Raw genomic sequence first — 16,728 nt, 5'->3', positions numbered from 1 at the left:
TTTGCAGCACTGGCCCCCAACTCCGCCTGGTGACAAACCAACCCCTAAATCCTTCCCTTCCGTGGGCACCGAATTCGCCTGCAATGAAAGGAACGTGCATGAACTGAGCAGGCCCCTGAATGTTTAACCTACAGCTTGTAGAGCTCGAATTCTTTTAACTTCTCACAAATCTCTCCTCTGCACCAGCTGCCTCGTTTCTCCTTCTACCCAGTAAACTTAGACCCTTTTGAAAATGCCCAAGGAAGACTCCATAGACAATGTTAATTGAATTGAATTTCCTATTCCTGATGTGCCCTAATTAATGTCCTTTTGTTTGATTTGCTGCCAACATGCCAGTGCAGCACTTCCTTAGTTTCCCAGGCTTTAAGGTAACTGCAGTAATAAGTATCAAGTGTTCACATCCTGATTAGCCAGATTTGAGCCTACTGCAACAACTACTGCTTTGCCTTTTTCCTCTGAAAAGTCCGAAAGCTGCAATTGCCCATTGATTTCCCTGGGAGTTTGTTGGTGCAAGGATAGAAAAATCAGGACCTCGGGTCCTAGGAAGAAAGTTTAAGTAAAGTTTTGCACAGTGCTAAATAGATGGTGGCGATAATATTCATGTTGGGTCAGTGAACGTTATTTCCACTTCACAGACGGGGAAATTGAAGCACAGAGGGGTGAAGTGACTTGTCCACGGGTGCCCCATGAGCCGGGGGCAAAATGAAGACTAGATCCCACGGCTGTTCATTTCCAGTGCTATGGTCCAACTTTTAGGGATTAGTCTGAGGGCTGCAAATCCCCAATAAACGGTTTGATGGCTTTAACAAAGACCAGCGCAATAGACTTTCCAAAACAAGGGAATCTGCTTTAACTGTAATGCTGTGTTTATTTTCACATCTTGCTCGTAGTGAAGTCAGGGGAAAGTCACTAGGAGGACGTCCTGGGTAGCAAGGAACCTGGCCGCATCGCTCTGAAATGTGGGAGCATCATCTCATTGCTGTTACATTTAACGATGCAGCTGTTGATACCACAGCTGGCGCTACGGGTTCGTTACTCAAGAGCAGCCGCCCCTGCTGTAGTCTGTCTGATGAGTCACTCTCACTCATCCACAAACATCACCCTGTTGGTTTGTACCCGTACCTGTGTTGTCAGTGGTAGCTAGCAAGGTTGCTCTGCTAGCCATCTCTTCTGCTTTTCTCATTGTGGAGTTGATTTGGTTTCCAGTCCCAGGCAGAAAAGCCATTGTGACTGCTGATGCTTTATCTCAATGGAGGTTAGAGAACCATTCCCTGCAGAGTTCTGGCCCAAGGAATAGTGAGCTTGTACCTATTCTGAACGGAAATCTCTGCCCCCCCCCCTTTCCTGGTACCACTCTTTCATTTATCTCCTCCACCTTTTTCTTCTCTCGTTAAACCAAAGTGCACGTGTGAGAGAGGAAGAACCCTCTGTTCCAGCACTTACCTCACTCCCCTTCCTCTGTTTTTCCCATTCCTTCCCCTCCTGTTACTTGCAGGGAGTTTTGGATCCCAACACAAAACAAAGTCCTCTGTGGCAAGGAGAAAACTCCCAGCCTGTGGGTCTGATCCTACCATTTGATAAGCATCCCAGGCTCCCGCTGGAGTAAAACAGGAATTTGGAGTGGCAACGCCTGCATCTTGCCTTTCCTAAGAGAGACAATCATCAGAAACTTGGTCCCAAAAATTAGCATTCACTCTCTGGTCTCTGATCCGCAGCAGCTATGATTGGGGAGGAAGACGTTCTAGATGGAGAATAGCTCTTCTTTCAAGACCCTGGCCTGCACCAGTGAAATCAATAGGAATTTAAATTACTGTTGACTTTGCTGGGACAGGTTGGGAGGCTGGGGGTATTCCATTCATAAGGGGAAAGTGCTGGAACCTGTATAAATAAGGGTCCAGCTCTGTGAAAGCACCAACCTTGCTTCAGCTCTGGTATAGCTCAAGACCCAGGCTGGTTTCCTTTTGGACTCGCGTTTCAGCCCTGGTGAAAACTGCTTACATCTGGCTGGATTTGCACCTCGCCTCTCTTTGTACTTGGCTTTTGTGGGGGGGGGGGGAAGAGAGGGGAGGCTTCATCCTGAGAACCTGCTGATGTGGAACCAGGAAAGGCCTTGTTGACAGAGCATGCAATACAACTGGCAATGTCAATTCCTGCCCATGAGCATCCACATGGAGTCCTGGAGTGAATTGTACTGGGACTCAAGGAGATAGCCGACAGACAGAGATCCTAAAGGGGAAGTGAAGGAAGTATGAAGTCCTCAGGAAACGCACCCAAGAAATAGTGACGTCCTGATGTCTGGAAAATCAACACCATATTGAATGAGACTTGTATCAATGACTTGATCAAGCAACCCGGATGGGATTTTAGCTCGACCATCTTTAACTTCAGAAGACATTATTGGCAGGGTGGCTTGGCAGAGTGCACTGCCTTTCAGACGCCCTGAGGCAGGTATTGTTGTCCATGCCCCTTATCTCCTCACATCTTACCTACTGCCCCATCCGCCTTTGTATGGCTCCCGTGTGTACCAAAAAGTGCTTCCTGCTTTGTCAGATGGACAAAGAAACCCGACGGCATTGCCCCCTCTTCAAACAACTCTCTTGGACCTCCATTCATTTCAGGGTCCCCTTCACAATTGCCCTTGCTTCTAAACCTCTCTAGGGATTTCTGTTTCTTCCTATTCCTCCCATTCATCAACCTCTGGCCTCTTTTCTGTCCCTTCACTGTAGCTGGCCGCTGGTGGTGTGAGGACCAACTCCTCTGTAGCCCTTGGTATCTGGAAGAGGCTTTGTACCTCCCTCTCTGTCTTCAAGACCAGGAAGGCATGTCTGAGGTCAGCAACCAGAGCAGTTTTCATTACACAACCGCACCTCTTCCTCTCTCTTCCCTCCTTCCTTTTAAAATCAAACTCATTTTAGATTATCCTTGAGTCTATAAGACTCACATTATGAAAGTTTTGATATCAAATATTTATTTTGTGGTTGGAGATTTGTGAGCAATAACTAATGCCCAGACAGGGCTTTCCTCTTTATGTTCCATATAACGATGTTACGTGTCCATTCTGGGCAGCGTCTATTGTTTTAAATCCAGTGTTCCTGGAGGATGCTTCTTATTTGTTCATGGTCTTTCTCCCACCCTCCCCCCTCATTTGCACCTCCAGAATGAAGTGAAGAATCTATCCTAATGCTGGCAAAAAGGGGACAGGAATACATGCCAGGGTAACTGGAAGAAAGGACAATATTGTTCTTTTCTGTGTGCTGCTCATCACTAAGTTGGAGTAAGACCCTCCAGTCTTTCTCTGGGGTGAGACTGAGACCAGCTCTGCCAGCCTGCGGCGTGCAAGGAGACTGGTCCTGCCAAAACGGATAAGTTGGAGTCTCTGGCTGGCTCACCTGTTAGGAGAAGGCGGCCATTTCTCTGTAGAGTGGTCAAAGCTGGAGAGCAAAGAATCTGGAAAAAGCCCACGAACTGCAGATTAAAGAACCCATGTAACTGGCAAGAGGCTACGTGGGAGATGTTTCTCTTTGAGTAGGTGTCAAGGCTGGGCACTTGTTTGAATGGCAAGATCCCGAGCGAGGGTGGGATACCAAAGCGCATGTTGGGACATGCAGAAATGTCGGTCTTGAAGGCGTTGGAGCATACAAGAACAGGGATTTTTTTAACTGTACTTTTGATTAACCTAAAATAGTGACTCTAGAGCCTGTCTGGCTTTCATGTTTGGTCAGAGCGTTAAATTTAGGCCATTTGCTGAAATTCAGGGCCGAATTCTGCTCTGGGTTACACAATGCAGGGCTGGGCAGGTGGAACTGAGGCAACGTAGTCCAGAAAATAAGACACTGGACTGGGACTCTGACTATGGGTCTCTTCCGCCCTCTGCCACCGATCTGCTCTGTGACCTTGGGCGAGTCACTTCATCTCACTGTGTCCATGTTTCCCCTCCCACCCTATAGCCTGTCTTGTGTATTTAGATTATAAATTCTTCAGGGCAGGGATGGTCTTTTACTCTGTGTATGTACAGCGCCTAGCACTATGGGGCCTCAGTTAGAGGCCTCTAGGTGCTATTATAACACAAATAATAAAGTAATAAGTGAGGTTATAAACTGGCCCATAGTCCTGTTATCTTGCATTGTTTGCACCTCATTGTTGTGCTAAAGTATTACGGTTACCATATGGTAACATGTGCATTTTCTTCCAGGCAGTGAAGCTTAGAATAACTTTTTGGTTCTGGTTCTCCAATGCTTGAAACAGATTTCTTGAACTGGGTCAACAGCGCAAGGTTTGGAAGCTTCTCGTTTTGTTTTGTAGTGGAGGCTGGCGAGACTCCTGTAACTTGTCAGGCCAGTCGAGTTACTGATCTGGAATGGTCCAGTTTGTGAGATGTCAGCATTGTGGAAGCGGTGTTCCAAAGGACTGTTTCTGGAACCAATGCAAAAATTATGCGCGCTGAGGAGCGACTTGCAAGTTGTTAAAAGCAACAGAGGGTCCTGTGGCACCTTTGAGACTAAAAGAAGTACTGGGAGCATAAGCTTTCGTGGGTAAGAACCTCACTTCTTCAGATGCAAGAATCTTGCATCTGAAGAAGTGAGGTTCTTACCCACGAAAGCTTATGCTCCCAGTACTTCTGTTAGTCTCAAAGGTGCCACAGGACCCTCTGTTGCTTTTTACAGATTCAGACTAACACGGGTACCCCTCTGATACTTGCAAGTTGTTGTCACTTGTGGGGTGGATGCAATTCCTGTGTCTTCCCATATCCCCCACACCCGAGAGAAGCTTAAGCTAAAGGTTTTCTGAGTCTTCCTCCTGTCACATGATGGCTTCGCTAAGCCCCTCCACTACCCTGGAGTTGAGTGATTTGCTATATCCACTCCCCCTTTCCTCCATGTGCAGCAATCAACCTTTTTGAGCGTCAAGCTTTTTCTTAATGACTCCGGAAGTCACTGCACTAGCTGTATATCCCTTAAGGGCTGCTCCATTCAGGAATTGCTAACTCAACAATGCTTGAGCCTACAGCATACCTCAACCTATGATTCCTCCCCTGCCCAGAGGAGAGACCCATTGACCTGCCTTAAGCTGTAGCCGCACCAGAGGATGCTGAACATGAGTTGCAGCAATGTCAGGATCTGGAGTGACATTTCTAGACAGCAACATCATTTTGATTTCATTTCAGGAGCGTTGTGAATCTGTGGTCGTTAATGTGTGTGTGGATAAGTCCCATGGAAATTATCAAGTGCCTAAAGGGCACTAAATTTTAAGGCTACTAAAAGATGTTCCCATGTGTTTGTCTATTTCTATCTGCCCAGTCTTGCAGCCCAATAAACTATAGTTTTCAGTTTATATGCACAGTAAAAATGTAACACTAAATATCCGGCAGATCCACAAGATTTTTCTGGTGCATATCTTCATGAATCGGGCCTACGATTACATATTTCTAACAAAGGACTACCTAAATTTGACATTCACCAGTGTAACGATCGCTAGGCTTTTCCTTCCTGAATAAATTGTTTCAAAATTCTCCATGAGTTCTCTTATTTTGAAACTACCCAGTTTACTCACAATATTTAATGTAAATATTTTCTCACGAGTGATTAAATATAATAATTCAGTGAGGATCAGAATATAACTTCAGTGTGGTCAGGGGAAACTATTGTTAATTTCAAAAATGAAAATAAATTCTGATGTAAATTATTTTAATCTCTAGACCTGTGAATTTTCATGCACATTTTTATGAGAAATATTTGCTAAGCTACAAAAATGAACACCCTCCAACTTTGGAACTAAATAATTGTACTTGGAGAATGCACATTTAATATGTATGGATCAAATTATAAAATATCCTCAAAATAACACAATAGCAATTAGAAACATCCTTGTTCATTTGATTATCCTGTTATAGTACACACTGTTATGAGGCTGCAGTTGTTGCATGGAATAACATGTCAGTATATAATCGCTCTAAATCATTCATTTAAATATTCCCTTAGCTGTATACAAAGAAGGCTCCGATCCTGCAAAGATTTACTCCCATGTGAAACTTTTACGTATGTGAATAGTTCCATTGTGCATAAAGTTACTCACATAAGTGTTTGCAGGGTCACAGCCGTAGGGTGTATATTTTATATACACACTAGAAATTAGAAAGCTGCTTATTGGATATGATTTATCTATGCTTCCGGTTGTCATTTCTTTCTGATTTGTTTTTGTTTCTTTTTACATTTCAGCCTGGAAATGTCTGGTACCTATTGCTGGCAAAACTAACGGAGGAATAGACGAGTAAAGAAATATGCCCCAGCTGCTATGCACAACGAGGTATGGAAGCCCTTGTATGGTATAAATTAAGCAGGTTACCAAGTTATTAGTATTGGAATCTCAATTTAAACCCGGTGTAATTCCATCTGAATGAATAAATAATCCTGTACCACCATTCTATCTTTGGATCGCTGTTACCAACCAAAATCTGCAACCTTCGTTCGGTTCTTACCATTCCAAACTCCCACTGGGCCAGAATCTCGGTGGCATAAATAGAGGTTCCATTAAGGGTTCATGAAGCTAACTTACACCAGTGGAGGCTCGGGTCTGTTGTTTTCAGTTGGGATTAGAGACCAGGCAATAAACCCTGATCCTCTTCTCCCGTACAGTGGCGTAAATTGGAAGTCAAGGGAGTCCGTGGTGTGAGGTGAGGGGAGCCTGGAGAGTTTTGTCTGAGTGAAAATGGCAGGATTTTACCCAAATATTTTCATTAGTTTATACAAGGGAGCAAATCCTGATCTTTCTGATGACAAGGGTGACCCCAGGTTGTGGTGGATTCTCCCTCACTGACTATTTTTCAATGAAGATTGGATGTTTTCTAAAAGACTTGCTCTAGTTCAAACCGGAATTATTTCGGGGCTGGGAAAGAAGTGGATAAACGAACCTATCCTGAACTCCATATTCCCCAAAGGATAAGTGGGTAAATTTTGTTTCACCTGTGTACCTTCAACTCCCCCAGTGGTTTCAGAGACGTTCTCTGGCATGTGGTTTGGTTTGCAGAGGTCCGACTGGATGAGCCGTGGTCCCTTCTGGCTTCAGAATCTAGGAACAATGGGAGTTTTGCCACTGAGTGTAGCCAGGGCAGAATTTGATCCAGTGTGGGCACCTTTGGTGAGCAGCTATTGAGAGAGACTATCTCACTTCAGAAACTAGTGAGATCTTTAAGCAGGAATTTCTGTTGTATTTAGTGCTTTGTAGTTCCATAATCTGGAGGGCATTTGTAGAGGATTTCTTTGGGGGAAAGAAGCAGGGGGGGGGGCTGCGTCACAGTTCTCAACGCAAATGCTAAATGCCACATCTTGAAAAATATTAAAAACCTCACAGCAGGTAACTGGCAGACTTGATCCTATTTATTTTTCCATTCCCAAAGACTAAGTGTAAATGTAACTATTAAAGAAAGGCAACGCTGCGTTTTTATTAATCGCCAGTGTTTGAGGCCAAAGATGAAGAAGATCAGGCACAGTGATGAGTGATTTTGAATGTCTGTCCCTGGAAGAATGACTTACCCTCCACCTTCTCTGCTCCTTTAACTCCGTGATGATGAGCAATGAAAGATCCGCGCTAGCTTTGTGTATCTAACACTTTATCTAACGAGCGATGACAGTCAGGGTGTTTCAGAATCTCGGAGTAAATTGCTGGAGCCTTCTAAAAACATACAAAGGTTCTGCTGACACTTCAGACATGATAGGGCGGGGTGTGTGTGTGTGTGTGTGTGTGTGTGTTTGTTTGAAAACAATTAAATCTTAATGTGTTTAACAATTCCTTGCGCTGTTGTAACCTGCGATTCAGAACCATGCTTTAAAAATAACTTCCAACCACTTTTTTTCCATTGGCTGAATAATTGTACAAAGATCAAATCAGGTACACAGTGTACCCACAGGATACGTTATGTACTTAACTAGATTTGTCATTTCAAAGAGCTACTCTGTGTTTTCGGAATGAAGTTTGCATTAAGCCATAGAGCAGCAGTAAAATGTATGTGTGTGTCTGTGTGATATAAAATGTCAACAAAACTACATAATGTGAAATTAGTGGGGTTTTTTTTTTTTGTTCCATTTCCCATCCCTCTTAATTACAAAAATGTCCTGGGAAGTCTTTGAAAGAGGCCCCCCCACCCTCTAAAGGAATACCGAGTCTTTCCATCTATAACTTGGGTATCATTGAATCAAATGTATTTTCAAGCCATTTGAAGCCTAAATAAAATTCCCACAGGGAAGTTCATTAATATCCCGGCTATGACTGTAACATTTTTTTTAAAAAAAGAACCGTCATCTCTTTTGGGTCACTTCTTTTTACCAAATGAAATAACTATATGACCGAGTTCAGTTACAATGAGAGAGTCCCTTTCCTGCTGCTGAGAGCATTCGACGGCACAAGTCAATTTCTTTTCAAATGCTGGATTGACCATTCCAAAGATTTGGATTCAAATCCTTGAACTCGGGTACGCTGCTGTGAACCCCATCTCCTTAACCGGAGTTACTCCGGATTGGGTGTAGCGAAGATCAAAACGGGACTCTAAATTAAAGATCACATTCTGATCTTTTTTTTTCTTCCACCGGTCTTTACAAGAGAGGGTTTGGGTCTGGGGGGAGGGAAATCACTGACCAACGTGGTATCGATAACTCTGAGCCTCATATCGACAATAGTTCTTTGGCAGGCCTCTCAAAGAATTATTTTCAGCTAATTTTCCAAATCCTTCCCTAGAAATCTGAAGGGGAAAGTTCAAAGGGGTGAGGGCTGACAGTTTTTGTACGCACTCACTTTCTGTGTTTACATAGCATGCATGGTTTCACTTTTTAAAAATACTTAAAGAAAAAAAAAAGTCCTTAGGCTCGTATTTTAACTGCTTAAAGCCCGTCTGCTCGTGCCGGGGCCTAAAGCAAACGAGAAAGGAAGAATTCCAAACCGATGAATCAATAGGAAGATATTTGTAGCCATGTATTGCTATAAAAATAAAATCAACAATATAAATATGCTCTTAAAATAGAAGAGAAAATACAATCAATCAACCAGCATGAAATTAGAGACGAATGTGTCTCCCTTCTTTTAAATGATTTTATTTTATTGGGATCGGACCGAGAGGTAGTTAGCGGATCTAAATGAAGATGTTGGGGCATCTTTGCTCGGATGTCGTTAGATTTTTCTAAATCAAGGGCGATTCGAAGGGTCAGTGTGTTTTCATCGTCCGTGTCAATTGCAGGCGGGAGAGACCCTCTCACACGTGCTCCAAGGAGCGCGCTCAGATTTATTGTAAAGCCAAGATTTATACCGTACAAAATCACTGTACAGCAGAGTTCAGAGTCATGACAATTCCTTCCTAATGCTAAATGATGTTAATTGCTCCAAGATGATTGTATATCTTCTTGCTGCCTTCGAGGTGCCCTTAGCAGACCATAAAAGAAATTCAGAAGGAATTCTATTGCATTGGAAAATTAAAAAGGTTGGATTGCAGAATTTAGTCTCTTCTGAGTAACAGCCCTGATGTCTCCCGGCCCAAGAAGAGGAGGCTTACGGCACATTGAATTTTTGCTCCCTCGTGTGTGTAGGGGGGGGGGGGGGGGAAGTCCTAATTTTAATTTTGGCGTTTCCATAATTTGTAACATTAGCAGCAGCTTTGCAATCGGTTTGCCCGGCGAAGATGCAATAACAAAACAGGCTCTAACACGAAAAATAAAACGCCCCCTTAATTAAACCCCCACTCGATGCAGCCGTGGGAACCAGAGCTGGGCAGAAGCCGGTACTGTTCTTCTCTGGCCGAGTGCAGCTTTGCAAAGTGGTACTTAAATGTGCACAGGACAGGAGACCCACAGGCAGGAAACAGCCCCGTATTCAAGTCCTTCTTTTTTTCCCAATTAGCGATGTGGCTAATTATTGAACGGGGGGTGCGAAGGGAAGACAAAAAGTTGCTTCTTACCTACCCCCCTTGGGTACATTGACTAGCGATGAGGCTGGGCCGCGAGCACCAGAGCGCTGCCAGATCTGCTCTGAATTTTGCAAACGGTTTTGCAGTCAAATGTGTGTTGACAAATGTATAAAAATCGCGTTAGGTGGACGGGGCTGGTTCCTTTGGACTTAAAGCCGGAGTCCTTTGCTTTCCCTTTCCTAGAAGCGGGTCGGTTGGATGTTTTCTCCCCTCTTCCCCCCGCCCCCATCTCCCGTTTGATTCGGATTCTTTCAAAAATGCCTGTAATGACCTGTCTGGAGAGCAGAGAAAATGTCAACTGTTCTCTTGGGGTCTCCGGCGCTGGCAAAAAACGGGGCCCAGAAATTCGGTGGATCCCTTTATTTGTTAAAAAATAAAAGCGATAGTCGATTCACCTTGATGTTGAGTCCGGCGTCTCCAGCCATCAGCCCTAGCCCCGTTCCGCCAGAGGGGTCTCACCCCGGCCCGGCCTGGCCCGCGGGAGAAGCTGGTAAACTCAGCCCTGGAGGTGTGAAATCTGGAGAGGGGACAAAAATGTGCAAGTGGAAGTTTGGGGAAGTCTCCCTTCGTGGTGAAAGCAGAGCTGCAGAGGGGCTGGTGGGTTTTGCCCTCCTGGATCCCAGAACTTTCCAGGCCCAATCCATGGGTCTGGGCCAGGTTATTTACCCCTCCCCCCCCCATCTGCTTGAATAGAGTTTATCGAAATGGTTTGGGCCCATAAGGGACGTGCCGCGTGTGTCTCTGTGTAAATCGAATCATGCACCTTCCTACACTATAAGGAGGCAAAATGCTGAAACACAACAGCCATCAGCTGTCTAACCCACTGCAACAAGCCCGTGTGCAGTGTGTGTAAAAGCAATACACGTACACACTGGGCTGTGAGCACACAAAGCACCCTAGAGAAAATCCTAACCGGCCGCGAGTAAAGCAGGCCGCGTTAACCAAGCGAAGTCAGTTCTCCTTTCGTAGGGCGCGCACACATCTGAAGTAGCTCAGGAAAAATAAAGCCCCTCTCGGCCCATCCAAAATCCAACGTTATCCACAAAAGTCTGATCGCTGGCAAAACAATTCCCAGACCGCTCCCAAAAGCAAACCTCAAACTCTAGCCGGGTCAGGTTCTGAATACTAGTCCTTTGTTCTTTAGTCGCGAGGAGACCCCAGCAACAAAACACGCAGCCCCCCCTCTCCTCTAACTAGACTTTAGAACCAAATCTTGCCAAAGGATTCATCTAAAAATCAAAATCCTTTATTCAACTCATTAAAAAAAAAATGGAGCAAAACGTTAATCAACACTCTTTGGGCGGGAGGGGGCACCTTAAACTGACATCGGTAGTCTTCTTTCTTCCCAACATATCTGCAACTTGCCCTATTGAGAGATCGAAGTGGCGGGTAATTATTGTGAAGTTCGTGTGTAAATGACAGAAAGCAGCCCACGTGTTTGCTCTGCTTCAGGGAACTGGGTTGCTGTGGGTTTTGCTTTTTTGCTTTTCCGTCTCTGGGATACCAAATATGCCCCAACCCCTTCGCTTGAACTGCAGAACGATCACCTGTTCGCTCCCAGATTCCTAGTTAAGCGTTATTCTCGTCTGCATTTCGCCCTCTCTCTCTCTGATATTAACAGGTAATAAAGCAGAGAAGGTCCATCTTCCATTCCTATTGGTTTTCTGCATTGTCTTCCGGGAATTCTTACCAGACATGGGAAAGCTGCTTCTTCTGCCTTGTTTCACATCACATTGGCCTGCTCTGGCCATTTTTTTTTTTTTTTAGGAGTGGGAAAATGGTTCATTAAGAGGTTGACCCCAGTTTAGTTTTTATTCTGCTCCTGTTCCCAATTTCTGCACCACGTGACGGTGGGAGTGAGTTTGGGTTTAAATTCACTTTCAAGAAAACCCTGATAAAAATCTTGCCCCATAAAGAATCAGTAGTTTTATGACACTGTCTTTTTAAAACCCTGAGTACTCCGCCATAGAGTCCATTTTGCAAATTAAGATTTTTTGGGGGGGGAGGAAAAAAAAGGCGAACTTGGAGTCCAGCTAGGACAAGCAAACGCGACTGGTAAGAGAATTCTTATTCTTTATTCCTGAGCAATTTACTTTATTGATGAAGGAACAGCCACTGAGAGGATGTGGAGGTGTATGTGTTTTTAACCAAATAATTCAATATGAACAGCCTGAAATAATAAATGCATCGAGTTTGTGGCGAATTTAGTACGAATTTACATAGTTGTTGTGTGCATTGTTTGTACCTACAAGACTAGACTTGGATCTCACAGTTGTGTATAATAGGATCTGATGTGGGGTTGTGTGTATGTTCTATATAGACAGACACAAACCGATCTATAGACATATTTACATATATATTACCTGTGCACATATAGTTATAATAAACACATGTTTTTGTGTGTATAGCTCATGTGTATTGTGTATCTGGGTAAATATGCATATGTCTATTGCACGTTATATATATTCCGTTAACCGGTCAATTTATAAATACTTGGGGGTACAGTTTTGTTTTGTTTTACAAACTCAGAAGACGGATTAAGTTTAATTAAGCCGTAAACCTCAGCTACCTAAAAAACAAACCAGAATCAGTGGCCATCCATAAATATATAGGAATTTATTCTTCTGAACTCTCTCTTCTCCGTTGGATTTAATTTGTGATGGAAAATAAAGAGCAAACTTTTCTAGGTGTATTTTTTTTTTTGGCGGGGGGGGGGGAAAGCTAGGTGAGGTGTTAGTTGTCAGAAAATAAAAATAAACAATTAAGAAGTAATTTGCCAGAGAAAATTCATAGTGATGTTTGCACTTTTTTAACCATCCAGCAGCACAGTGAAATCCGGTGTGTGGGATTTGACTGATGCATGTGTTTTAATTCGAGGACATCGCAAGTCCCCGATTAACCCGCAGCCTGGGATTTCAGTCACAGACAAGGCGTTAGAAAACTCTTTAAACAGAGTGGGTTTTAATATTCTAATCCAGCTGCCGTTCGGATAAAGCCCCAAAGATGTTTTTCTCCCCCCCCCCCTTCTAAAATTGGAATATACTCCACTCCTTACACGAAAGGAGGAGGGGGAATTATTTTTCTTTCAAAATAAATAATCGCTCCTCTAGCCGCTGTTACTTGCCACTAGATCTATATTTTCCCCTTTTCTCCCCCCCCCCCAACTCTCCTCCACACACGCACGGCAAAGATTTGGGGCTTGGACTGAGGCATTTTTGCCTTTTTAATAATTTATTCTCTTTTATGAACTCTGCTGAGAAGGTAGATGAATGGTCGAAAGGCAGAGGGATGGGGGCGGGTGGATGTAATGGTCTAGAAGAACCCGCGTGGAGTTTTCCCTTCGCTTCATAGACATGCGGGATTTTTTTGTTTTGTTTTGTTTTGTTTGTTTGCCACATTATTCTGCTCAGCTGATAAAATTAGAACAGGAATTTTTGTACGAGAATGTATTCACCGTGAATTTCTTTTTCTCATCTAAATCCTTCCCCTTCCTTTCTGGGATATCCGGGGCCGAATGCACAACTGTGGACCATGTCGTGTTAAAAATAATATAATAATTCAGGTGATGTGAATTAACACATTCTGGCGAGTTTGAGTGAGAGGGAGAAATACCAATTTGGATGAAAAATCAAAGTTTGTCTAAATTACCACTTTTTAAATGTGTTAATATTTCCTTTTTTCACGCCGTAGACTTCAGAAATTTGACTCAGAGTTCAAATACGCAAATTTTCATGCTCTATTGCGAATATTGGGGGCTTTACTGTGCCATTGATTTGTAGGCAGAGCTCTCATTGATTTTCAAACAGGACTTCTGCTTAAATATTGCTCCTAAACTTTGATCACTTGAGGATAAAGTAAGAGGTCAGGGCTCCACATTTTAATTTTTAGGCAGAGGGGAATTGGACTCTTTGTACCTTTTGGGAGCTCCCGGGAGCTGGGCTGTCTGTACTTTGGGTGGTAGCGGTTTGTAGCCGACTTCTTGGGAGTAATATCCCAAGAACTAATTGGAGAGCCCAATCCAGGCTGCAAGAAATTCTGGCTATTTCAATTATTTAAAACGAGATGGTGGGGGGGGGGAGGGAGAAGAAAATGGGTTGTGAGGAAGGAACCTGGAGTGTAAATCTCGCTGCAAAAACGGGTCGGGTTTAAAGGGAAAAGACCCTTTTGTCCCTGCAGACTTTAGAGCTAAACTCAGCCGGGTAACTAGAGCTGTCAGTCGTATGCCCGGGTCTTGCTCCGTGTCCCGAGGGCAGGAATCGAACATTCCTCGCACCCTGGGTCCTTTGAAGTTGCGAACATTCGCAACGGGACAATCTCCGTCCGCGGAGGGCATTCCACCGCCTCCCCCATCTGTATTTATTACAGTCTCGATGCCGGGCCGTTTAATGACGTTTGGCACTAACTGAATAGTTTCCTTTGTGTCCTGATATATGGCCCTTGGCACTAAAGAACCCCGTCATTGTTCAGACTTGAATCTCAAACCATATTTCCATTTTTTTTAATGTTGGCGTTAACCTTTGTGCCCCTAAATTTATAGATTTGCGTTTCATTTGCCCTTTTTTAAAAATCAAAAATGCCTCTTTGGGCATGTTTGTCGTTCTTGTTTCAAGTACCCAAGTGTCGCCCCCATTAAACGATTGTAAACTTTGAGTGCAGCCCACGAGGTCTGCTGTTGCTTATTACAACCTGTCTAGGCCCATTTTGGATATTTAAATATTACGCATCAACCTGCAACCGTGTTTGTTAGGAGCATAAAACCGCCGTTTTATTGCAAGGGGGGGGGGGGAGAGAGAGGAGATTAATTTTGTGAGTTTGCCAGCACATGCAGTAAATCACAGGGCTCCCTTAACCACTGTAATTTTCAGATTGACCCTTTAATCCCAGATTGAATCGATTCCTAACCCTCTCAGTCGACCATTATATTAAAATAAACCCACACCACTCTCTAACCACCCATATTTCACGTTTTTCCAACATGGGGAGGGCTCTCCTGCTCTTCACCAGCGGGGGTTCCCATCCCTGCGTGGGACTGGGAAAACCAGCGTTCAGCCCTCCTGCGGAAACCCCGAGTCTCCTCCCAGCGAGCCCCAGTAATTAGGGGAACACAGAATGGTGCACTGGAAATAGTTGGGCTAACGCGGAGCCCCGAGCAAAGGAGGAATAAACCTCTGCACTAATGCTAAGGGATACATGGGTCCAGGGAGCGGATGCCGACGTGAATTTGGTTTGGTTTTATTTGTAAGTGTCTAGGAAATCAATCCAGTCCTTGAGCAACAAGTCGGAGACAGGGACGATTAAATTCCAAGGGTCGATTTACTTTTTGCAGCCGGGCCTAGTTTAAAAGGGTTTTTTTTAAAAAATAATTAAAAATCCTCTTCTAGCCTTCTGTGTAACCCATCCCCACCATGTGCCAGCCACCCATCCCCAGCCCTCCAGGCGCGCCCCTGGCTTTGGGCTCCATTTCAGCCTGGGCTCTGCTCGGGGGCTGGGTGGGTGTCTTTAGAAAGTTGCCCACTGAGGCAGGCGCAGCTCTGCCTGGTTTCATCACGCGGACGCTTCCGCTGGCCCCGCGTTAAAAGGCCATGAAGCCAGAGTCCCTTTGCAGGGGAGCTCGCTGCCCGGGACAATGCGAGGAAGTGAGGGATCTTTGGAGAGCGGCAGGAATCGCCCAGCCCAGCCCGCTCTGTACCTGCTATGCCTGGAAAATGTGAGTCTCTTCCTAGCACTAGAGCTCAGGGTCAAGGCAACGGGGCCTGTTTGGGGTGAGACTGGAATTCGGGCGGGGGGCGGGTCATTCATAAGAGAGAAAAGTGCAGCCTGGTCCAGGGGAGAGCTGGAAATACTTTGATTTAAGCCCCAGAGCCACTTGTTGACTCTTAGGAGGGATGGAGGGGGGGGCAGGCTGGTAGGGAGGGGGGAGCGGGTCTGGATGTTTTAGGGGTTGCTGGACTTGTGACTGGAAGGGGGTGAGAGCCTCAGCTCGTCCCCCCGCCTTTAAACTCGTCCTGTTCCTCCTGCCCCGGTGCATGCGGGCCGAAGGCCCATCCGCCTGTAGCGTGTGCCCGGAGCTGTTTGCATCCCGCTCCAGGGCTTCCCAGAGGCACTAATCTAAACCAGGACGTGCCTGGAGCCCCATCCCCACGAGCTGGGGAGCAGGCTCCGAGCAGTGGTGGCCGGGGCCCTGTCCCGGCTGGGGGCCGAGGTGCCCTGGACAGAAGGTGGCTGCTGGGCGGGGGAGGCAGGGGCAGGGGGTGGGGGCAGGGGTTTGGGATATTCCCCCGCAGGAACAGGCTGGAATTGATCTCTTCAGGGCTGATTGACAGCAGCAACGTCAGCGCCGCAGGGGAAGGGAGAGGGAGGGGGGAGAGGGAGGGAGGCGAAAGGCCCCAAACTGGATCTTGATGGAACACTTTTTTCGAGAAGATCAAGGGCAAGTGAATCCGTGGAATGGGGACGGTGCCGCCGGCAGCAGCCAGTGAGCTCGAGCTCCCCTGAGTAGCCGAAGCGGAGCCCGAACCGAGCCCCGGGGGGGCTGCAGGATGCACCCCCCCCTTTGGATGCTTTTAAGGCAGCAGCCGCCAAATTAAGGCGAAGTGTGAAGATCCCCCTCCCCCAGCCGCAGCCTGAGCTCCTGCCCCCCCGGCGATCAGTGTAAGTGCCCCGGACTCTCCCTGCAAAGATCCCAGCTGGGCCGGACACCCAGGAGGTGTTCAAATCCCCCGCCCCCGGCAACTGCTCCAGGCCCTTCCGTGCAGCAGGGCGAGAGGCGATTTGCCTAAGCC

General features: G+C 45.6%; 1 protein-coding gene across 7 annotated transcripts in view; it reads left to right on the top strand.

Annotated features, from left to right (window-relative positions):
• Positions 1 to 16,728, top strand: part of TBX4 (T-box transcription factor 4) — a 118,261-nt gene that overhangs the window by 43,421 nt on the left and 58,112 nt on the right. For 4 of the 7 annotated variants that reach the window (XM_065573046.1, XM_065573045.1, XM_065573048.1 and 1 more), the window contains one exon: positions 6,216 to 6,303. In XM_065573046.1, the coding sequence (XP_065429118.1) occupies positions 6,292 to 6,303 (12 nt within the window). In that variant the 5' untranslated portion in view covers positions 6,216 to 6,291. Of the gene's footprint in view, positions 1 to 6,215; positions 6,304 to 11,751; positions 12,002 to 15,433; positions 15,654 to 16,369; positions 16,598 to 16,728 lie in introns of those variants that run through there. The other 3 variants (XM_065573049.1, XM_024099719.3, XM_024099717.3) reach the window with 3 other exon arrangements.

The sequence above is a fragment of the Chrysemys picta genome, chromosome 19, assembly GCF_011386835.1.
Source record: "Chrysemys picta bellii isolate R12L10 chromosome 19, ASM1138683v2, whole genome shotgun sequence".
Lineage (NCBI taxonomy): Eukaryota > Metazoa > Chordata > Testudines > Emydidae > Chrysemys > Chrysemys picta.
This window is presented reverse-complemented; position numbering and strand designations above follow the sequence as displayed.